We start from the raw sequence: 25077 nt of genomic DNA on the forward strand, positions 1-25077 counted from the left end.
GATGCTTTGGGACAGCAAGGGCTGGAGTATGGGGGTGCACCTGCACTTTTAACTTGACACCGTCATGCATGCCCCGGGAGTGGGGACGAGCGGGACGGCACGGGAGCGCGGGCAGCACTTACTGAAGAAGATGTACTCGGTGTAGCTGCTCCAGATCTTGTCGTCCCTGTACTGGTTGATGAAGGCGGCGGTGCCAGTGGAGTTGCAAGCCACCATGTGGAAGCCCGCCTCGGAGAGCCGGTCGAAGGCTTGCTCCAGGTAGGTGAATTTGAGGTAGAAGCGGGAGGTGTACTTCTCCGGGGGGCGGTCGGGATCGCGGCTCTCATTGAGGGTCTCTCCGAAGACCTCCTTGGCCAGGGCGATCCTACCGCACACCATGATGCGGGCGACGCGGCGGAACTTGGCGTCCGCCTGGTTGTCCCGCACCGTGGTGTAGGAGCCGCGGTAGCCCACGGTGAGGAAGCCCGAGCGCTTGTCCAGCGCCGCCCGCTGAAGTCGGTCGCTGCTGCCCTGCGAATTGCTATCCTCCAGGTCGCTCTGGCAGCCCTCGTCGTTGAGCGAGCTCTGCTTGGTGACCTTGGGCGACAGCAGCTTCACCAGGTCGCCCAGCTGGAAGTACTCGGCCTCCCGCAGGAGCCGCTCCTTCTCGGGGAAGTGCTCGGGCAGCGCCAGCTGCTTGTCCCGCAGGTAATCCAGCACGTATCTGAAGAGGAAGCCGTCGCGGTCGATGAAGAAGCGTGCCCGGCTGTCCCTGGGCAGCTGGCGGGCCGCCGCCGGGCCGCCCCGGCACGGGGAGAACATGGTGGCCAGCGTGCTGTCCGGGACGCTGAGCAGCGTGGAGTGCCTCGTCACGTACACCTGGCCTCCCACGTTCAGCTCCACCACCTCGGGGAACGGCGAGCCCGACGGCCCCGATACCATGTCGCTGATGGGCAGGATGCTGCCGCCCGCCTCCTTCAAAGCCATGGCTGCGAGCGGGCGGCCGCGAAGGAGGGTCTCCCTCCTAAAAAAGCCGGCCTCCCTCCACCCCTCCTTCCCCTCCCCTCTCCTCCCCTCTACCCACACCTCCCTTCCTCCTCCTCCTCCTCCTTCTCCTCTTTCTCCTCCTTCCCCCGCCGCCCGGCGCGCCCGGAAGCGCCTGGACGGAGCCGCTGCTCTGGCGCCCTCCGGCACGGCGGGCGGGCGGGCGGCATGACCCCTGGGACGGGCTGGGCTGGGCTGGCCCGACCCGACTCGAGCACCCCCCTGCCCCTGCCCGCTCCGCCCGGCGGGGACGCGGGGCCGCAGCCGCGCTGGGCTCGGGCCCGAGCGGCCGCCAGAGCCGGCTACCACTTGGCAAAGCGCTCCCGCGCTGCTGGGCTCGGCCCAGGGAAGAGCGAAGCCCCTACCCCAGCTCCTCCCCTCGCCTCGGCTGGCTGGCTTCGCTTTGAATTATTTACCCCCCCCCCCCTTAAAAATCTCTCAGCCTCCCCCAAATACCTGTGCCTCTCTTACACTGTTGCGCCGGTCAACACTCGCAGAGTGCTAGAATGGTGGTCGTCCTTCCAAAAGTAGCATCCAACAGGATGCATATGACAGCATTTTCCCCCATCTTGCGTCTATCAGCATGCCTTTACTGTGAGTGAAGGGAGCATTTAATTGAGGGCACAAAAGAAACCAGTGTTCAGCTGTGCTGGTGGCACAAATCTAATGGGCCCTGGTGGGACACAAATGCTGTATTTGATGTTGTGAAGCTTTGCTGTAGCACGGCACACTTCGTTTTCAGAGAAGCTTGACGTGCTCGCTAGCTTGACGGTGGAATTGGGGTGATTCAGAGCAGAAAAAAAGTCGGCTGCCATTAGGATCCAGATAACAGACACTGATTTTGAACATGCTAGTGTCTGGATTCTTGGCTGTGAAGCAACTAAATTTGTAGTAGTAGAGTTTTTTAATCTTATTTGTTTCTACCCAGAGCCACAGCTCACCTGCATCCAGATTTCTGATGCATGTATTTCAGGCTGTACTGCTGGAATATATTGGAATATTGGAGCCCAGACTTGTGCCTTGTTGGGTAAGAAATGTACAATTGCTCTTGCCAGTAAAATCTGAGGCCTAAATCTGACTATATTTCTCTGACTATCAGTGCTGCACCCAGTTATGCTGGGTGGTTCATGCATGGGAACACTTCAGCTTTGTTTTTTTTATAACCCTTTAAATGTTAAGGGTTCAACCGTTAATTGTGCCACATAGAGGCAGGAGCCCAACTTGTTCTTCATTTAAACAAGATTCACTTCAGACCTGGGGGTAAAAATTATCATTTTTAGGAAGTCTGTCACTTCCTCACTAGTGTGCTGTGATCAAGACAAATGGTCATCCAAAGCTTGGTCAGGCCTTTTAAACCACTAGTGTAGACTTCTGTGTTAGTAGTACTGCTTTAAAGCAGTAACATACACATCCACAGCACTTCATCCAACCTGTCTTTCAAGGTGGGACAAATCTGTCCATGGTGCTACTTTCCTCCCTCCATTTGCTATACACTAACACTAAATCTGTGTTGAGAGAGAACTCCTCTAGCTTTTACGTGGTTAGTGTTAAGGGAGGCACATCCATCACCCATTGGATCAGGAATGTGGCCAGACTGAGAAAAGACTCCTGGATAACTAGATGTGTTGTGCTTCAAACATAAGAATTATGTGGGAGTAAAAGGGCTTGTCACAAAGAACAAATGTGCAGGAAAGATTTCTGCAGTGCACTTCCTTGACAACTTACTGAAACCAATTGACAGTTTTGAAAAAGGAAATAGCTGTAAGAAACTAGGTAAAATTCTCTCTTTCCTTGTTTATTTTGCATGAAATGCAGAAAACTCAAAGGTCAGAAAGGTTGGAAAAAACATTCAAAGGTCAGAAAAACTGTTGGAACTGCTAAACAACAAGAAATCAGGGCATCATTGTTTATTGACCATTTTGTCGTGTGTTTCTTTCTTTAAGTTCAAATCCTTAAGACACAAGAGGAGACGGTTTTCATTGTCTTGTTCATTTCTGTAGGAGATATTATTTCTCCTGAGGACTCAGTAGAAAAGTTTCTGCTGATTTCTAAGAGAACAGATTTCATGCCCACCGTCTTCTGTGAAATATGGGATAATAGTTTGCCCATGTGTAAGACAACTCATGCCAGAGTGTTGCATGGCTGTGATGCTGCAGCATCACACTGATGAGCAGCACTGAGCTGCTCCCCTACCCTATGTGGTGTCATTAGCAAGGGGACAATTGCATTTTTTTCTCCCCTTCAGAAGCCCATGACCTAGGAGAACTGTATCTTAAACCTTCTCTTTGGTGACTTGTGTTTGTATGGATATGTAATCTAAGGATACATAGTTTGGCAAAACAGAATGAGATCATTTATCACATAGAATTGCCAGAGTTTGGCAGGTTGCATAGAAGTCATGCATAAAATAAATATTAATGTATTACTCAGGAAAAGAAGTTTTTTCTGAGGATTATCAGGTAAAGAAGGGAGAATCAATGCTACATTCTTCCTAGTCTCAATAGCAATTGCCTGAGGCACTTGAGAAATCCTTTTACCAAATGCTTGCAGACCCTTCTGTATTAAGCTCCTTTGTGTTGCCTATCATTTGGTCAACTCATGGTTTCCTCTGTGAATAAGTATATTCTAGGCCCGATAATGTCTGTCTTTGAGTTGATGAAAATAGCCCATAAAAATTCTAAAGGTAATTTTTCTTGAGAATGGGCACAGAGAACATATATGTGTTCCGTGGAGTAAGAAGCATCTACTTACAGGCTTACATTATGTGTAGGGCAGCAGCATCCTGGAGTGCTATTTGAGTGAAGTCTAAAGCTAGTACAATGAAAACAAGTAAATCTTTAGGTACATAACTAAATAGCCTTAAGCTTCAGATATGTCAGGGTTTCTCATGCTTAAAGTGGAGGGGAAAAAACATCCGCAGGTGAAAATCTGTCTTGATCTGTTCCCTTATCTGTGGGAGTGTTTTGAGATAGGGCTGAAGAATTCATGTTAGTAAGAATGTCTTTTGGAGGTTTCCTTAGGCAGACAAACAGTGCAAGCAGCAGGCAACAATAGCAACACCCCTTTTGGAAGCAGCCTGAAGGGACACAGGCAGGACAAGTTCCTCAAATAAAAAACTTCTTTTCACTGTAGTCTTTCCTGTCCTGGAGCCAGTCAGTGTGCTGGTTTGACCAAGCTATGTGATAAATCTAGACTTAAATGAGAGGATCATACTGAGAGAGGGGGAAATGACAGAAAGGAAAGTCAGAAAGATCATCCAGACTACATCATGTAGATCACCCAGGTCATTCTTATAAAAAATTCATGTAGATAAAAGTACACATTTACTGCTGCTCAGGCTGCCCAGTTCTGAAATGAAAATTAGGATATCAGGAATTAATACATTTACTTGACTTATTGCTCAGTCAGATTTTGAACTGGTTTACCTAGCTAAAGGTAACTTTTTTACATTTAAAAAAATGTTTCAGTATTCTCTTGTGAAATTGTATTTGGTAAAATCTGGTAAATAGAACATTTAATGTTTCTGAGAAGGAGAGAGGTGGAAGCAAGAGTTTTCTTCACAAGAGACTTGTTTTAAAGACACAATTCAGCATCATTAAAAAAAAATCATTCAGTAATACAATCCAAAGTGATTGGATAACATGAAATGAAGGATACATAACGACTTTTGAAATTATAATTGTTAAAAAACCTTATTTCTCTATGAAAATGAACAACCAAATGGAGGATAATGTGTAGGAGAAGAACAAATACTGATATTAGGCACTTAATTGGAGGTTCTTAGAGGGAGAATTATAAAAAATTCTGTAATCCCAGCAAGTGAATAAATTAGGTTAACTTTTTTAATAAGGAGTAAATTCTTCTGGTAGGCTCCCAGTGAAGCCAAGGGAACTTGGTCCTTTGTCCTGAGTTGCAGGATCAGGGAGGAAGAGTAGCTCATCATGCAGAAAAAGTTCCAGATTATTACTATGAGCAGGTCCACAATAATTACATAAATCACCTAGTAAGAATTTAAGATGATTATGTTGTCTTTCAAAAAGTCATCAGCCCAAAAACTGACATTAAAACTGTCTACGAGAGTGTGAGAAACTGCCAGGAGAATCACATTTCTAAGGCTGTACTCTGACTCAGTAAGCCCAGAAGTCTTGGCTGCTTTCACAATTCCTCCTCTCCATTTGGTTGTCATTTCTGTCATTTTCACAGTTATTAATATTTTCCTGTTAAGAATTCTTAGATCTTACTTGTTCCTTTATATCTTATTCTTTGTTGGCAAGAAAGTATCATTCTAAAGACATGGCTTTTCTAAAGACTCTGAGCTTGTCAATTTTCTAACAGTCAACACTTTAACAGAAATGTTATGTTTGTTCCTTATTGGCTTATTCTTCACATTTTCCTTCTGGCCCAGAAATTCATCCATTTTAAACCTTAGGGGTATTGATATGTAACATTTCATTATTCCAAAATTATTGGAATTCTGTCTTACAAGGATTTAGAAATGTTTGTATTTATGTAATTAATTCTCAGAGTTAAACAGAAGCACTCGTGTGTAAAGTTAGTGCTGCGGGAATTTGTAAGTTCAGGACCTAAACAGCATTGTATACATTTACATTAGTATTATAGATTATTCAGCTGCACGACTGGGACTGAAATCAGAAGAAATTGGACCGCAGGCTTGATTCTGGGAATGTAGAAACTTTCTTTTTTTAAAGTCCATTGTAATTCATAGCTCTAATTTAAGTTGCGTTTGAAACATAGCAAGTAGTTATTAAGGTCTCAAAAATTATGTGTTCTCAGGGAAAAAAGGTTTGGTGAGAAGTTTTGTCAGTCAGGTTAATCAAGAAAGAATTTAGCAACTCTTACTTCTCAAGGAGTGGAAGTTTCAGTCACTAATAGTTAATTTATCTCTTTTCTGACAGTATTTACTAAGGTTACCACTGTAAAGTCAGCTCCATCATACTGTGGCTTAAGTGATTTGTTTGAATTATTCATGACAACAGCTGCTTTAGCTTTACCTGACAAGTTCTTTGGGTCCAGAGACAGTCACTTATGAAAGTTAAAATAAAGCCTGTGTTTTCATTCTGCAGCAGTTTGGAGTATTCCCTACACTATGCTACAGTACCAAAGCAAAACCGAAAGAAAGAACAACCCCAGGAATTATAAGCCAGTCTTGCTTCATTAGAATATTTCAATTGTATTATTTTATCCAAACAAACATAAGAATAATTTGATTTTTTGTGTCACTGAATTTGTTCCTTGAAGAATGCACAATTTCTTTTTCGTCATTAAGTTTAGCACTCAGAATTAGCATTCTGAAAGTACTTAGTTCATAGTTCCTTTTCAGGGCAGAAATGTGACTTCTATGTAAACTTGCACTAACCTAAATTTAAATTCTAACTCCGATGTATCAAACTCTACATTTAACATATTCTGCCTATAAACACCCCCATAGCAAGAGTCTGTTAGCTTGCTGTTAATTAGGCCTAATAGCCTGAACAGTTATGCAAGTGTATCCCAAGTATGACAATGACATTTTTCTCACTTTTCTCAGTGTAGGCTGTAGTTAGCATTTGAATGTACTATTTTTTCCTTCTTCATTCATTTATCTTTTCTAAAAAACATCTTTTAAATGTTGATCAATGTGAAGTCATTTCCATAGAAGTACTGCTTATTGATATTCTGCTCAGCTGCTCATTTTTTTCTCACTCTTAAGCAGCAATTTCCCAGAGTCTGCTAAAATGAACAGCTTGATGGAACAAACATATATATCTGCTATCATATGATTTCCTTATAGTAAAGGTAGGCTATATTTCATTAATACCGGGTTCCTGAATATTGAATCATATAATATGTTCATTTGCTATAGCAACACTTCTTATGCAATTACGCACCTTTTTCTATCATCAGAACATGGAATCTCATATTCTCTTGCTACCATTTCTTTATGAACCTAATTTGAATGAAACACAGAAACCTCAGGTACTGATAGGACACAGGTGTAGCGGTACACACTTGTGCTAGAGCAGCTACAGTCTGACTGTAACTGTTTTGTCAATAAAGATTTTGATTTTCATGTATTTTTGATAGAGTCTACACAGTCAGCTCCCTTTGGCTTCAGCTTGTGTTTGTGGTGTTCAGGAGTTCTGATAAGTAGGCACTTAGTATCTGAATGGATATTCACAGGCTAGCACAGAGAAATTAATGCAGCAGTGTTTATTTTGGGAGCTCCCTACAGTAGTGCAAATTAGGACTCCTCAAAAACCAGTATAGATTTTCCCTGTTTGCTCTAGGTTATCTAATAATGGAATAGATGATCACAACGATCTTCTCCTTCTTCATTATGGGGAAAAATTTCAAAGAAAATATAATACACAATGCTTTTCCAGCTTAAGATTATGCTTGTTTTTAAATGCACAAAACCAAGAAATGTCATTTTTCTAGTAATATTCTAACTTCCCATATTGTATGTCAATGTTTCTGTTGACTAAGTGAAAAAGGAAGAAGAAATGTCAGGTATGGCTCTGATTCTGCAAAATACTTAGGGTCAGATCTGTAATAGAATATTCAAGAACCTATCCTGATTCACAAAAGTTAGTATGAGTAAAGTGCCTAAACGGGAGGTACCATTTTGGCACTGGACAAAAAATATTTTTGCAATCTTTGAAGAGCTCCATTGCTTATGATGAGAGTACTGATTAATATGAGGGTGTTCACATGCAATGCAGGATCAAAGATTATACTAAGTCTTTGCTTCTGTGTCAGTTATACTGCTGTTTCTTTAGTATAAAACAACATTTATATAAAGTATAAAATAATAATTCATAATGCCTCAGAGCTTACTCTCATGTCATTCTGCATGAAACAAAATATCATAGTGAAATATGAATATTTGTTTGTAATTTCCATATATTTTTTCTTCTTTCTTTGTGTACTTCTTATTTTCTTCCTGATGTCCCTCGTAGAACCAAGTCAGAATACAAAGATATAATTTCTTTGTCACACAGGGGGCTGCATTCACAAAAGAAAGTTGCAGAGGCTGTTATAATGATAAATTAATGATAGCTGAAAAGAAAAGGTATGAAAGTGGCAAGGCTCCAAAGAATAACACAGTAAATTAACACATGAGAATGAGAAAGTCAGTAGTACTAATAACAATGTGCATTTGATTTTGCAGCCAAACAAATTATTATCACTACCAAAATAATACTAATAAAAGCCGTAAAGGAAAAATAATGAAGTAAAATTCATAGTGGTGGCCGCCCAAAAGGATTTAGAGATGTCTGCTTCCCACACTTTAGAAGACAATTAAAAAAGCCATGAAAATAGACAAAAAACAGACACATGAACACAACACAGTTAAAAATGTATTTTAGTTGAAATGCTGTACAATATTATTTTTTCTTAATGCCATGTTGGTAGTTTGTAACTGTTCTATATTGCAAATGAGAGATTTTTTTTTTAAATTTTTTTTTTTTTTTTGCTAAGGAACAAATTTATTTACAGGCATATATTTAAATATATATTTTCTTTTTGGCTAAGCATGGGACACAAAATGCTGGTAATGACCTGTACGTAACTACTTCACTGTTACAATGTTTTTTATCAAAATAGACAGTCTTATTATATATATTTAAGATATAAGATATATCTCTATCTTAAAAGGAAAGAAGGCAAAACTACAGAAGCTTGGCATATTTAGTTGCACAAAATGAAAGCTGAGAGGAGTACAATTACTATACACGACTACAGTATGAAATCCTGAATGGCCATGCTGGCCCAAAGTCAAATAGGTTTAAACTAATCACAAATACATTTATGCTGGAGACAGGAAGATGGTCAGTTTCAGAACAGGGGTTTATGACCCATCATATTTTATTGCTTCAGTCAAAAGGACAAAAAATAAAATAAAACCCGAACCAAACAGCCTAAAAAAACCCCAACCTTAGTTTGTTTTAAGATGTTTCTAGGAAGTAACGAAATAATATATTTTATCTTCTAGCCTTTTCTCATATTCCTTGTGTCTACATTTGAACTAGAGCACCATGTGTGGACACAGAACTGTCACGGACGAATTTCTGGTCACTGGCACTGGTTCTCCTGCGGGACTTCCACCTCCCTGGTGCCTGCTGTAAGGGAAAGGCAAACGGGGAGGTTTCTGGGGGGTGTCAGGGCTAAGAACTGTCAGGGCTGGGACAGTGAATGGGAGCCATGACTAATGATCCTGATACAGAGGAGCCCAAGATCCTGCAGGGGATTAAGAAGGTGAGTAGCCCTGGACCTCACAACAGAAAGCTGTGACTTGCTCAGAGAAGAGGTAGGTGGGAGGCAGTTCTTGTGGGAGCCAGGCCCACAGAAAAAAGAAGCTCAAAAGGTCTAGCAGGCCTTTAAAGATAATTTTCCTAAAACACAAGAAAAATCCACGTTGATGCTCAAGAAAAAAAAACAAAACAGATCTACCAAGGAGGCAGGCATGGCTAAATAGGGTGGAGCAATACAAAATTGATGTATACGGGTAGTGGGAGTTAGGACAGATTATGAAAGAGGATATAGAAACATTACTGAAGTGTGCAGTAATGTGATTGGAAAACCAAAGCTAAAACAGGGATAGCAAGGGATATCAAAAGCAAAAAGGGCTTCTTCTGCTACATAAATAGTAAATCAGGCAAGGAAAGTATATACCTGCTTGCCAAACACATCGAGTGGTGCAGTAACTGCAAATGCAGGCAAAGCAGAGGTACTTGGTGCCTCTTTCATCTCGGTCTTCACTGACACTGTTCCCAGGCATTTTAGCCCAGAAGCAGGGATCAAGGAGCAGAGAAATTCCGGTATTGTAGGATGTTCAGCTCAGGGATCTCCTGAGAAATCTTGTGTCGTAGAAGTCCAGTGAACCTGATGGGATTTCTCTGAGGGTGTTGAGTGAGCTGGCTGATGTCAGGCCACTCTCTGACAGCTTTGAAAGGTTGTGGAGCTTGGGGGAGGCACAAAAGACTATAGAGCACCAAGTGCTGCACCGCATCTTTCAAAAGGCAAGACAATGATCTGCGGAACTCCAGGGCAGTTTTCCTTGCTTCTGCCCCTAGGGAAAGTATGGTCTAAGTACTCTTGGTAGCCATTTCTGGCCACATGAGAAGTGAGCATGACTGTACTGTAGTTACTTGAGTCTTCCTTTTTTAAAAATGGGGTTATGCTTCCCCTTTTCCACTCACTGGGGACATCACCAGACTGCCATCACTTCTCAAATATGACAGATAGTGACTTAACCACTTCTTCTGCCAGTTCCCTTAGTCCCATGGATTTGTGTACCTTCAGGTTCCTTAGATGTTCTCAAACCTTATATTCTGCAGTGGGTGATTCATCATTCTCCCAGACCATGCCCTTGCCTTATGTGACTCAGGCAGTGTGGCTGGAGTACTTGCTGGTAAAGACTGAGGGAAAAAAGTGGTTGCATACTGTCAGCCTTCTCCATATCCTGTGTAATCAGGTCTCCCATTTTCTTCTGGAGGGTGCCCACTTTTCCTCTAGTCTTTCTTTTATCACTGAAATTCTTCTCTGTGAGGATGGTGAGGCACTGGAACAGGTTGCCCAGAGAAGTTGTGGATGCCCCATCCCTGGAAGTTTTCAAGAGCAGACTGGATGGGGCTTTGAGCAACCTGGTCTAGTGGAAGGTATCCTTGCCCACAGAAGGGGTATTGGAACTAGACGATCTTTAAGATCTCTTCCAACCTAAACGATTCTATATGATTCAACTGCCCTGTCTCCTGTGAGACTTTGAATTCCTGCTGACCCTTAATATACTGAATGGGAAGGAAAGGCTTCTAGAAATTGTCTCAGTGCATCAGTAACTCATTTTTTTGGATATTTCAATGTTAGAAGAACATCTTATAGTCAGCTGAACCTATTCAAGCAAACTGAAGTCTTACCTGAACGTGGCCTCTCTAACAAATACGTATGTGGAGAGGATGAAAACAAAAAGGTAGAGTATATGTTAACAATGGTTTGGGGTTTTTTGTGCTGGAAATGTGCTATATGACAGATTAATTGGGAATTTGTAGACATTAATATACCATAACGTAAGCTCAATAACAAAAGGCTGTTAAAATGCCTATGTAAAAATGGAAAGAAGTCTAACAAAGTAGATAGTCTTATGAAGAAAAGTAGAATATTATGGACATAACTTAAATCTGGTTTGAAGATTACATTAGGTGGGCTATTAAAAATAACAGATATAGATTAGATGAAGCCAGCAGAAATGTGAAATAAGAATCTTTCCTTATGAGCAGCAGTCCTAAGAATGAGATTACTTCATCCCTTTTTACTTTGGAGCAGAGAACTTGGAGAAGGATAAAAAAATGTTGTAATACCAGCATAAATGAGCCAGCAAATTCATTGTGGTGAGGAGATGTTTGGGTTTTCCTTCCAACTGGTCCACTCCATGCTATGAGAAAATGCAGAGGAACCAAAGCATTCCCTTCTTCATGTTTTCCCATGCAGGTGTTCATACAGGCATTGATTTGCTTGTTACTTGAGTGAAGAACAGTGGTGACCTGGTCATTCCTAAGTCTACAGTGTCATTCAGGGTTGAATTTGAATTGGTTTGAGAGAATAAGCTAGTTACACAAATATGCTGTGTTTCACCTTCTCCCAAAACAACAGCTCGAGTGTGAAATGACTGAATAAATGAAAAGGCATGTGGAAAGGTCAAGAGAGCTGTAGGAGTAATGGGAGATTTTTCTTAACCTAGTCATGGATTTGAGAGACTCAAGTGGAAGAAATTAAGCTGGTAGTATACATATGGAGATAAAACATAACCACTATTTTCTACATCATAAGTTTCAAATACTTTTAGCACAAATACTGCCAAGAATGACAAATCCCACAAATATGGAGAAGGAAGCATGGAGGATGTCAAGCATAAAGATGAGATTAAAAGAAAAAATTGAAGTGAAACAGAGATGTGTCCTATTAAACATCAAACCAACATGTTTCAGGAACTAATGATTAAAATCTAATGTGTTGAGGCACAAGGGAATACAGAGATTTCAATTACCAAACACACTAAAGTGCTTCAAGCAGGTAATAAAGGTAATATAAAGACCAGTACTAATAAAGCATTAACACAGAATTAAGAATATGGCCAACTAATTTTGGCTTTGACTAATAAATGTTGTTTTAACATTGGTTCCAGTTTTATGAAGTGCATTTGATATTATAAATCATGAAACATTACGGGTGTTGCTCATTCTTCCATCTTCTGAGAATTGAAAATTGAGGGATCATATTTCTGAAACCCATAAAATATTAAAGTCTTCAGATTACCTTTTAAAAAATATTTTATTTATTTATTCTCTGTCTATGTTGCAAATACATCGTAAACCTGTCATTGACAGCCTGTGTTCTGTCAGCTCCTGGGGTCACCAAAAGGGTGAGTTCCATCTGAATAAGGAAAAAATTTGTTTTGACAAAGCACTGAAAAAGGTTGCATAGGGAGGCTGCGGAATCTCCCTCTCTGGAGATATTCAAAACCCACCTGGACGTGAGCCTTTGTAACCTGCTGTGAGTGAACCTGTTTTAGTGCGGGGCTTGGACTGATGATCTCCAGAAGCCCTTTCCAATCCCAACCATTCTATTTTCTGTGATTCTGTGACTAAGGTAAGCAAAATTACTTCTATGAGGTTGAAGTTTATTACATAGTAGGACATAACCCCTTACAGGTGATGCTAATCAAAAGAAGTTGAAACAACCACCTTAGCTGAATATAAGATCTATCTTCCTCACTACAGTTGCCTAATTTTATATCAGAGATTTTTATAATGAAAAATTATCAAGTAAGGCCTCCAGTTTTGCTGTGGGAGGTTTGCACCACTTGGGTAACTAGAGTTACTGTAGCATCAACTGTGGCAACTCTATGCGGGAGAATCTATTGGACAATTCTTCACTGCTCCCATCTGTACTTGCAAGAATGTGGTACACAGTTCTTCAAGGGTAGCATAATTTAGAGTAGTTCAAAGGCTGTTTAAAATGTGCAGTTGCCTACATGAACCTAAAACCAACTTTAGTTCTCACGTGTTTTAGTGTTGTGCAACAAATTACTGCTGTTTGCAGTAACTGAATTGGCGAAGGAAGCAGAATAAAGCTTCAGTACAATTTTATGGATTATTTTTTCAGATTGTGACCTACATGAATACTTACATGCTTTTCTTGGTTTAATTTCCATCTGCCAAGCTGATGACAGGTTTTGCTGGCACGCACAAGAGCACTGTCACCTTTCCAAAGTGATGTTTTTAAGATGTATGATAGAAAAAGATAATTTTGCTAAGGCACAATATGACAATGGGGCGTATTCTAACTATTTAACCCAGAGGGTCTGCACTGCATGTAAAACAGAGGAGAATTTGGCCCATGGGACCATGCTTATCTCTGGGAGAAAAAGCACACCTTCATCAGTAATGTTAAACAAGCAATGAGTGTGGCCAAATTTTGCATGTGTGGAAGGAGTATGTTCTCAGCCAGTTTATTCATCTTTTAGGCATTCTGTTGTAACATATAATTAGATTTCTACTACATAGCTAATCATAGAGGCTGGTTTTATATGAGGTAGAGAGGCTGGCTGCCATCCAAGCATTTTTACTGCATTAAAAGTAAATTTGTTGATAGTGTTAAATTTATATTCATAATATCTGTGGTTGAGAGTGTTTTACCTAGGAGATCATACCACTATGTTTTAATGGTCATGTGCAAAGCGTCAACACCTTTAAACACTTCTAATTGAAAAGAGGTAGAAAAAAAATACCTTTTGTCTTCTTGAAAGCTTCCCAGTTTAGTTTTCTTATGGTTATTTTTAGTGTTATCTCTATTAGTTCAGTGATGATAATGGGCTCAGGACATATATCAGAACAGACACTGGCCAGAGGAGCTTAATGGTGAGGAGAGGTAATAAATTATGTGTTAGACCAAATGTATTCCTAATACAGCAGTGCACCAAATACATTTTCATATTGATGGGTAATAATACTCCCTAAAGAGCTGATTGAGACTACCTGATCATTGGGAGGCATATTTCTAGGGAAGAAAGTGATTGCTTTCAATATAATGGAAATCTTGGAAGAAGGCACCTTTGTGTTCCACTGATCTGTAAGAATAACCATGTAGAAACAGAAAAGGAGAATGCAGCAAATTAGGTCAACAGAACAGAGATTTGTATCTTAGAAACTTAAAAAGCAAAGAAATTGAGTGAAAACCTAGCTTCCCTGAAATCAGCCACAGAACTCTCATTTACCTGATACAATTTTGCCTGACAAATCAGAGTTTATCTCAACTAGAACTCTGATTTAAAAAAAAAATCTAAGTAGACAAATTCATTGTTATTATAATGCAGAACAATAATCTAAAGTCTTTAACCCTGATATGAAATAGCTTGTTTTCTCATCCTCAGCCTTTTCTAGACCAATGCTGGCTTGAGGGAATTTGTTACACTTGGATGAAATATGTGAGACAAAAAGCTCAATGAATCATGCAAAAAAGCGGTGAAAGTGCTAGGAGGTGCAGAGGGAAAGATTGCCTGTTAGAGTATTAAAGAAGGGAGAGTGGAAAGGAATCATTTTTTGAACACGTAAACATATCATCTGAAACAAAAACCTCCAGCTCTACAAAAATATACACTAGAGACCTAAACTAATTTTAAATGCTGCCTTTTTCATGACGTTTTTTAATAGAGGTTTATATTTGATCTATACCTATTAATAATGAAATCCTCCCATGTTAAGGAGATGTACTGGACCTTTGTACTCCTTAAATCTCACTTAAAAATTCCAAATTGGGTGTGAGACAATAAAATGCTATGCATTTTTGTGAATAATGCCATAGAACACATTTCCCATTTTTTTTAATGAGATCAAAATAGAAGTAATATTTTTCTTCAAATGAGCAGCAAAATGCTTTCTCCATGGGTCAACAATATCCCATCGTTTTGTTATCACCTGCATGCTTTAGGCAAATATTTCATATTCAGTTGCTATACTGCATTGGTTCATAATACAGAGAGTTGTCTGAGTTAGGTTACATTTATATTCAAATGACATGCTATGATTCATTTTTTAAAAGATCCTTTGATAACACTAAATAGCCTGATTAAACATATATCATTATGGTACGTTATGTTGACCAAATCTTTATGAGGCAACATTGAAACTACCTTTAATGTTTATCTTCAATGATGTCCAGAAAAAGAGACTGAAGCCAAGCATGGTCCTGCCAAGAATGGAAATTTGAGGAGTTGTCCTCATTTATGATAAACACACTCAGCTGGGTGCACAGCTGCTAACTAAGGAGCCAAAGCTCTAGCTTCCTGTTACCTGGGAGAGCCTAACTACAAAACCAAACTAGACTGGCTTTCAAAACTGCAAATATAGGGTCAGGATTAATTTAGGCACAGTCCAGAATACTCTCAGTTTAGAAGAACATCGTGTCACTAAGCAGTGGAGATATTATATACAGATCCAAAGGGCTATTAAATGAAAATAAAGTACTGTGCTTCCAGGGGTATTTGCCTTCAAAATCCTAACTGACCCTGTTTGCCTGATCTCCTTTTACAATACCATTTGGGAAAAACAAACAAACAAAAAAACAAACACCCCCCCAAAACAAAACAAAAAACCAAACAACAACTACAACAACAAAAACAAAACAAAACAAAACAAAACAAAACAACAGCAACAAAAAAACCCAACAACAACAAAAAAAACCAAACCACGCAACAGGAGGAAAAGCATACCAAGCCAATCCCAGGCTCTTCTTAAAAGTGGAAGTTTAACGCATAAACAGAAAAATTTCCCTTTTAAGTCCAACTTATTTAGCAGATCTCATTAAATGAAGATCTAGAAAAACAGATAGAAAAATACTATATATGGGCCCATCTTCCTTGTTATAAAAACTAATGTTATGATGAACTAGGAAGCAAAACTGTCTTCACTGTATTTAGATATTGTAATTGCACCACAATTTCCTGCACTTGAAATATTTTAAGACAATACAGGAAAAAGATTTTTAAAAAGTAAAATCTGAATTTAATTAGTGTCTAATGAGTTGCCAGCACTCATGGCCCAGTCGTTCCAATAGGAGGGCCCCTACTCCAGAAGTCTGCAAAAGGTTTCTTTTGCTTTGTGTGCATCATAAGATTTTGCCATGGGGCTTAATATCTGACAATTAAATTTGTATTTTAGATTAAATGTGCCTTCCAAGTTTACTGATTAAATCCCTTCTTTTTATCTTTCATTTTTCTGTCCATTTCTTAGTATCTTTTTTTCCCCATTTTTCCCAGTTTAGGATACTGTTTTCCATAAATACTTAAAAATGAAAAGTTTGATTATTGTACATATGTTGTACTGCACAAAAGAGAGTGGGCAAACCAATTAAAATCCAAACATGACACTCAAAGATAATAATATGAACTGAATATATTTTGCCCAAAAAGCAGATCCTGCATGCATTCTTAGCATACAGATAAAGTAAATTTCAATTTTTCAATCAAGTTCAAATATCACATTCATATATCAAATGATGAGTGAATGGTATAAGATGGTAAGCAACAGGAGGATGCATGAAATAATGCACAAGATCCTTTCTGCATTTTCTCTGGTTCCTGCCTGACCTGTTCTCCCATTCTGCACCTTTGTTTGCTTTCACTTCCCTGTCCCCCCTGACTATCTTCTCTGCTTCTTTTAAGTTTCAGGGACCTCACACTTTTCTATGGAAGTGTCAGGAGATGTTCTTTAGAAGCAACAGGTGAAAATGCTGTTTTTCTTGCTTAAAAAGTTGGATAAATTGGTGTAAGAGGGGCAAATCCTTCCTCTGTCTCCCCACCTCCTTTTGCATCTGCATCAGCAGGAGGAACCAAGAAAGGACTGTTGTCCCAGAAGAAAATAATAAGTTTCTCTTTTCCTAGCACAGACTGATGTTTCATGACATATGCGCAGGAAGTCTGAGGAGCCAAAAACCTTCACAGATACCTTTTAATAGTCTTTCTTGGGGATTTCTTTGCCTAGTATTTCACCAAACAGTGAGGCATGCAAAATTTCATGGAAGGAGTGGGGAATTTTCTCCTTTCTTTATCTCTTGAAGCATTTTGATCAGTTCTGAGTTCTTTGGTTCTTTGACTTGAATGGTCAGACAGTTCACCAGTACAAGACAGAAGTCTTGCAGGAATTCATGAAGTGCCATTGCCCACACTGTCACTTTCACATGACATGCTGTAATGTGCTTTTTTTGCACTCTGCTTTTGAGCATCTGCAAAAGAACATCATGTTCAGACAAACTAAGGCAATGTTTGCATGCCAGAGCTCTGTTTAAATGAGATTCATATACCCTTAATAGCTAAAATCACATCCAAAGCATAGCTTGATCCACACTGATTTTTGGTATAGGGATTTATAGTCACCATGGTTTTGAAAAATGGACAGCACTAAAATAGTATATCTAAAGTGCTTACATTCTTTTCTTTCATGTTATATCATAAGGTCATGGCAGACAACAGCAAAAGTTCAGGCATCTGTCTTTCAGACAATTTAAAACCTTCACTATAACTGTCACTTTCCAATCACAGTTTCATTTCTGTTGCAAATCAGAGTGGAAGTCCAGGTATTTGTTTTTTTAATTTGTGCAACTAGCATTAGAGGATACAATTCTTCATTGCAGTCTGCTCCCCTGTATGTTTTTCCTTTATTACAGTTACAAAGAAAATAATTTTCTCAAACATTGTATTAACTTCAGTTTTGCCTCCTATTCTTGCAGACACCCCCAGTGCATCCTAACGTGTTCACACAGCTGCCTCCACTGCTTGTCATGGGACTCCTTGAGGCTGAACATGACTCCAGAGAACATGAGGAAAAGCACCTGCAGACTCAAGCAGCTCTGATGAACTGCCTGGAAGTGAAAAGGAAACAATTAAATGGAGGAAAACATTATTTACCCTTCTTCCTGGTTTCTACCATTATACTACATTACAAGAGGGTTCAAGACTCAGGAATAAATATTGACCTATGAGAACGCAAGGCACAGACTGTATATGCATTTGCAAGTGTGTTGCAGAGGATCAGAGGATAAAAGCAAATTTAATCTTTTTTATTAATTAATCAGCTGCAAATCTGCTTCTTGTAACTGTCAGCATTCCATTATCTGCTTTCTAGGAATCAACTTCCTATTGATATTAATGAGAATTATGTGAGCTTAGTTATGATGACATTAATTTTTATATAAAAACATTTATCTGTTCTAAGTAATTGAACTGTAGTTTTCTAGGATGTGCGTGTGCCCTTTTTTCAACAATAGATTTATCTATGGTTTGCAGGAATGCTTGCTAAATACAATATGGTATTTATTTCAACATACAAAGTGGCCAATCCTTTTTTTCCTTAGTATTTTCATCACTTGGAACAGCTTAATTCTGATTATGTGATACACTTCTACCTCATTGAAATGTTCTCATATGAAAAATTTCCTTGTGTAGAAAATGGAACTACAGATGCAAAGTGGGTTTTTTTCAGTGACTCATCTATTTCTACTCATTTCTAAAACAAATTGTTATTACCTAGAGTAAATCCCTAACCACACCTTATACCTATGTTGTCCTAAAGTTGGGCTAATTTGGAATCTTGATTTCTGCTGTAAATGGATGGGGGGATAACTGTGTTAATTGTTCAACAGGCTCAGATAAATTTTTACCAGGTGTGCTGGTTTAAAAGTTAACCAGCAAGGGAAAATGAACTCAATTCAAAAGAGAGATTTATAAGTCAGAATAACAATTTATTAAAATAATGCAATAAGTACAATTATACAGACAGACAATTGGTTTTAACCCACAAAACCCAAATGTACAAACCCAGCACCCTGGGGTATGAACAAAAGTGGTGTACCTTGGCCCACCCCCGAGTCCAAAGCAAAGGGAGAGGGGATAAACCTGCTGGTGGGAGAGCTGCTGCAGTCTGGTCAGAAGTGGTGATTGCAGTCCAGTCGAGGGTGGTGGTCTCAGTCTGGTTGAACGTGGTGGTCTGCAGTCTAGTTGAAGGCAGTGGTCTGCAGTATTCCTCTGGATCCCACGAGAGGTGGCAAGGTTCTGAAACTCCCAGTTATATACTCTCTAGTTCAGGTGGGAGTGCTCAGTCTCTCCCTCAGAGTAGGGAATTCCATAAAAGGGCATGCGGATGCTCAGTCCCTCCTCCATAAAAGGGTATCAGAGCGGGGAATTCCATAAAAGGGTATAGGAACATCTTACCACCTTGCAGGTCTCTACTGACAACAGTTTCTGGGAAATGGCATGGACGGCTATAGAATACACAGTTTTGGGTTGCACCCATCCAGTGATGAATTGGTCCCAGCCATTCTAACCAGGACACCAGGTATTACCAGTATAGTAACGGTATAGGGAAAAAGAAGTCAGGATTGCACCAAAACTTAACCATCCAAGTGTTTCTTGCTTATTTAACGTGGGAAACAACATCCTCATGAAATCTGTTTTGTACTCGCAGCCGGATGATATCTCCCTGGTCCACAGAGGAATGTATAGCTCTTACATTCCCTTCCTTATGCAGGCACATGTATGACAATCTTCCATCTTGTTTTAATCAGAGGAAAATTCAGGCAAAAAAAGAAGCAAGACTAAAATCTATTTTAATCTACTGCAGTGATTAAAAGGTAAAGTTATAGTTAATGGTATTTTGTTTTGAGGAAGGTTGTTACAGCAGTCAAAAGACACGCACAACTATATATCATAGAGCACCACCACATCTAGCAAAAAAAGCTTGATGCTGCCAGCTTCCTGGTGAAAATCCCTCTTAAATCATAATAAAAGACTAAATCCCTAGCATAATACTTTCTGACAAGAAAAATACAGCCTGCCAGTATCCTGCCTTAGCTGGGAGGTAGGGAAGATTTCATTCACTCTTTATCAGTGTTTATGTCCATGCCCTTTCTGTACAGATGGAAATGTAGTGAAGCAGAAGCTTTTTGGGAAATAGAAGCAGGCTGGCAAAGACTTGCACCAAGATATGAAAATAAAAGGCTCAGTCCTATGTGTTAGAAATGACAATGCAAAGTAGCTCCAAATCTGGAATGAATCTTTCACTTTTTCAAGTGCTGTTAGTTTGTTGGTTGTTTGTGGGGGTTTTTTTCCACAGTTTCTAGTCTTGAATACTTATTAATAAAAGTTCTTAATCACATGACTGTCTTGTATTTCAGTTACATAATGAATGGATAGCTGACCAAGGAGAAAGAAAACTAAGATGTAAATTATTGTTTCTGAAGGTTTGTTGAACTTTTACAAGACTGTTTAATGTGCCGGTGTCAGCGCTGGCTTCTACCATGTATTCTTCTGGCTCCTGTACTAATAAATGATGTCTCCGGAGGGATTGACACAGTATGCACTCGGATAAGAGAGGATGTTTTGTTTTCTATTAAATATGGCATATCTCTGCAGTCTTTCAGAAGTGTGTATATCAAAATATTGGAAACAATAAATGAAATACGTAAATGTTTGCACCCAAACATACATAAGTACTTTTTCTTGAAGACTAAACAAATCATGGTTCCATAAAAAAAGGCAAGAAGAAAACCCTCAGATCCCTCTACACAGGCCTACAGTCTCAAAGTCAATGTTTTGAAAATGCAGCTAAGCTTGACAGGAAAGCAAGAAAGAAAAGACAATATATGGACATACTACAGTCCTCAAGGTATTAACTTCTCTAGGCTCTGCCTTAATCTTCAGCTCTGCCCTTCCTCCACCTTACATGTACTGCCAGAAGGCTCACCCCTGTGCACTGCACTATAGTGCTGATCCAGGACTCACACTGCTCTTTTCCAGAGGAAAGCCTACTTAAGAGTATCTGTCTCTGCCCTTGGCACAGAAACTCTTCTCATCTGCTTAGAAAAAGTGAAGGGTTGAGTTGAAATAGTTAAAGTAAGCATCTTATTGTTATTCAATTTAAAACAAGATGAAATGCAAAATGAACACTGAATGTGAACTGTGTGGTTTAGAATAGAGTATCTCCATAGTCCCTTAAGCCCTTCACAATTAAAACATCATGACAGATTTTAGTATTTTGGAATCTCTCCCAGTACTACTTCCAGAAAAACCTTGAAGTTCAATATATGGAAAAGTTTATAGGTTGTCTAGTCTGTCCCATGCCAGGATTATTTTCACTGGTATTATGCCAGTTTTCCTGCTACCTCCAGAGCAGCAGCCTGTTTTTTCTCTTTGTCAAGGATAGTGTTTTACTGGCAAGAATAGTATGAAAAAAAAATACTGCAGTAGTTTCAATGGAGGACAGCCAAAAAAAAAAAAAGATTGGAGTAATGGAAAGAAATGGAGAAGAGAGACAATGGAGAAAATATTGAAATAGAATAAAAGGAAAGAAATATGTCAACAGCACAGGAGAATAAATAAGACATTAGGAAGCAAGCAGAAAATTAGCAGAGAAAATAGCAAACATCCAAAAAGAAAAGAATTTTAACTGGAAGTTATTGGGGAAAAAAGGAAAATAATTCTTTTTAAATCCTAAAATAATGTTATGTTGACAAATAATTGACAGAAAGAAAGACAAAAAGGTGAGAAAATTTAGTCATCCTTTTTGTTCTTCCTTTTTTTCCCCATTCCTTGCTATTTTCTTGCCTGGTACCAATCAAATTCTTTGTCATATTTTTTCCTTATTTTTCTTCCTTTTTTCTTCTGCCCATGAATAACTTCTTTTTCAGTTTTTAGACAGGTATCTTAAACAGTATTTTTCTAGATTATTGGGGCATCCCTCACTACTACTTTCTTGCTGTGGTGCATCAACCTTCATTATGCATCAGTGCAGTGATTTATTCATAAAATAATGACCACAGTCTCTGGATATCTGCTATGATCATCAGTTTTAATACATCTCTTTTAGGTGATTTTTTTTCCTATTCAAATAGATGAAAAATAATAACAGGAACTCAGAGGGCGCACAGGACAAAAACAATAACCATCTGTATTTCAAATGAAATGAGAATTACTAGTAACTTGCTTACTTTTGGATATCTGAAACCATAACAGAGTTTTCATTTTTAATCTGGGAATGTACAAACAGCCAAGGATGGGCAATAATTCTGAATCAAACCTTTTCTGTAAAAGTATTAGTTATTACAGGAAAGTATAGCTACAATCCAACTTTGTCAATATATACAAAGACATTTTTAGGAACAGCAAAAATATGGACCTTTGCCAAGATATTCAAGATTAAATTTCCAAGTCTTATTTCTCTTAACTATCCTTAAGTGCTCTCTGCTTTGTGGAAATATATTTTTTGTAATCCTATGCACAAGGGTAGCATTGTGACCATGAAAATTTTGGTAATTCTTTTTCTTTCAGAAAACTTTGGAAAAACTATGTTGTAAAGTTTACGTGTAAGTCTGTACTGCTTTGTCATCACACTACTACAAAATACTTCACAGTATATGTAGAAATTAAAAATTTGTTTCTTAAAGGCTAAAACAGAGTCCAAAGAACCACCCAGAGCCATGTAGTGACTTGGGATTTATCAGATGAAAATTCCCAGGACATCAATTATAGTTGCTTGCTAATACAGACAGATACATCACATTAAGTCTTTCAGAGTCCTCTCATACATAAATTTTCCATTTTGTTTTCATAGCAATAATATGTTGGCATCTTATCTGGTGGCATGCAATGAGTTATTTAATAGAAAAGTAAGTATTACTACTACTCTTTCGTTTCCAACAGAAGAGTCCACTATTCGCAGAAGAAATTCTTGCTTTAAGCCCCCAAGTTCATGCTCTCACCTTTAATATTGTAAAATTTCAGGTTTTTTTGCTTTAGCCTAAGGACAGGTTTTGAATATGATATTCCAGTCCTTCTCTAAACTGAAAATATTTCACATCTGATGTCCCCACATTTTGTAGCAAAAATTGTGGAAGCACAATCAGAATTGCAATACAATCAGCATGACTTTTCTAACAGATGAGATCTACAAATGGGGAATTTTTATTGCTGCTTGCTTGATTGCTGCAGGTTTTTTCTTCTCTTCAAAACCAGTGGCAACTTAATTCAACAACAGAAAACTTAATCTCACACATCAGTGCTGGTAGTTCTTTTCAAGACATCATACAGAAAGTTTTCCCTGTATTTTTTATCACAACTGGTAAAAATTCAAATTGGGTCTTCCAAACAACTTTCTCACAATAGATGTCTTACTAGAAGTGATTATTTTTCATACATAACCCTTCTAGGTGAGAGAACCAACTCTGCCATGGTACTGAGGACCACACTGCCTTGGGTTTTGTTGGGGAATGGGCATGAGTGAACAGAAATTCTGAGAAGCCTTCCAAGAAACACACTGACACACAGGTGAAAAAATACAGCAGGTCTTTGAAATATATAAAAAAATTCAAAGAACATCCTAAGCTCTCAAAACTTATTAGCCTGCTTTGAATATCTGAAAAGTAAATCCTCCTAAATCCCACATATGCCTGCAATCAGATGTGGAGACTATAACAAAGTATAGCATTGATTTTTCGATTTTTTTTTCCCTGTGTTTTTTTGCTTCTAGTATTATCTTTCTCCTAACATTTCTTTAGGTTAGCATCTCTGGGGTAATTTCTTTAGTGGTAACAACAGTGAGAGTGCTGCCTTAAGCAGGATATAGCAACCATTTAAATAACACACTGCTTACAGCTCCTTAGCACAAACCCAGGTAAGATGACATAGTGGTTAAACTCCTCATAGCCATTACAACTTGCCTACACTTATGCTCCATTCTAAATGCTGAATAGAGTCCTCAGGACAAAGCTGAAATGTTCAGTCTGTTGCTTAGATACTACTTTCACTGGCTTCATATGAAAAATCTGCATATACAGGCAAATAAACAGATAAGTTAATAGGCCGAACCTACAATGGACAAACATAAATCACTTCTTTTGTACTATCTTTTGTACTATTTTTGGGGATGGGAGAAACAAATGTGGAATACAGAGAACGCTAACGCAATGCCAAATGAAAATATCTATGCTTTGCTGGGATGCCTCCTCCATACATAGATATTTAGAGCCAGTCTATCCTAATGAAACAAGCTATGTGAATCTGTATTCATTCAGGTCAATTGGTTTATCTATGTATGTTCTTGCTGTATAAGACACACAAATGAATATAATGTTTGTTTACTTATCCAGGAGTCACTTAGAGTTTGTGACTTTCCAAAACCCAACCAAAATCAAGATCATACCGTAAGTTAGAAAATCACCTTAGTCACATACAACATGGGCTTTATTTCCTAAATCAGAGGAGTTAAATTTGCAATGGTTCACATATTCTATTCTGAATGCCCAAATTATATCTAGTGAAAACCACTTTACTAAAAATAGGTGCTGTTCTATAAAAGTATTATCCTGCTATGCCATTTCCTCGGTAGGGAAAAAAAAAAAGAAAAGAGAGAAAGGAAAAAGCATTTTGATATGTGTTCTGCTTTGCTAATATCCAAAAATTAATTTGCTAATTTTTTAGCACCAGTAATTCATGACTTGGAGCAGCATGTTCAACAAACTGGGTGTTATGTAAAAGCTGACAGTTACAACATCACAATACCAAAGCATTACCTCTTTTTAGTTATGGTAACTAATATACTCTTGTGATACACATCAAAAATTATATAGGATTTTGGAGTAACTCCATTCTGCTCTGCTCAGCAAAATGAAATGGCTACACAGATTGCTGCTTTTTCCCTTTTGTTATGCCTTTTGTTAATCCCCTGCAAGATAAGTGTGTGCTTTCAAAGGCTTTGCACTAAGAAATAATTGTGAAAGCAACAGAAACAGAGCACAATTCAACACTCAGATTCAATACCCAATACCTCTTTGCTGGAGGAAAGAACAGACAGCAAAATAATTCTGAATTAAAAAACAGTTATGTTTTGTAAACAAATTTTCTCTCTGAATTGTTTATTTGGTCCTGCCTTAAGCACTATTTTTTGTATCAGCTTGTCATTTAGTTCATATACTTACTGCAAAAATTAAAAAAATCTGTCAAGATATTTA

The 25077-nt window shown here is 38.7% G+C and overlaps 1 protein-coding gene and 1 long non-coding RNA gene across 2 annotated transcripts in view; one reads left to right on the forward strand and one right to left on the reverse strand.

Annotated features, from left to right (window-relative positions):
• Positions 1 to 1026, reverse strand: part of KCTD8 (potassium channel tetramerization domain containing 8) — a 105403-nt gene extending 104377 nt beyond the window's left edge. Inside the window, exon 1 of the mRNA XM_027676292.1 lies at positions 123 to 1026. Within this exon, the coding sequence (XP_027532093.1) occupies positions 123 to 966 (844 nt within the window). The 5' untranslated portion in view covers positions 967 to 1026. The remainder of the gene's footprint in view (positions 1 to 122) is intronic.
• Positions 142 to 20715, forward strand: LOC113964292. The gene is made up of 3 exons (XR_003533148.1): positions 142 to 258; positions 17806 to 18738; positions 19410 to 20715. It is a non-coding gene; the product is annotated as an uncharacterized LOC113964292 (long non-coding RNA).
• Positions 20716 to 25077: the final 4362 nt, after the last annotated feature.

Source organism: Neopelma chrysocephalum, unplaced genomic scaffold (genome assembly GCF_003984885.1).
Source record: "Neopelma chrysocephalum unplaced genomic scaffold, ASM398488v2 Primary Assembly neopelma1_42, whole genome shotgun sequence".
Lineage (NCBI taxonomy): Eukaryota > Metazoa > Chordata > Aves > Passeriformes > Pipridae > Neopelma > Neopelma chrysocephalum.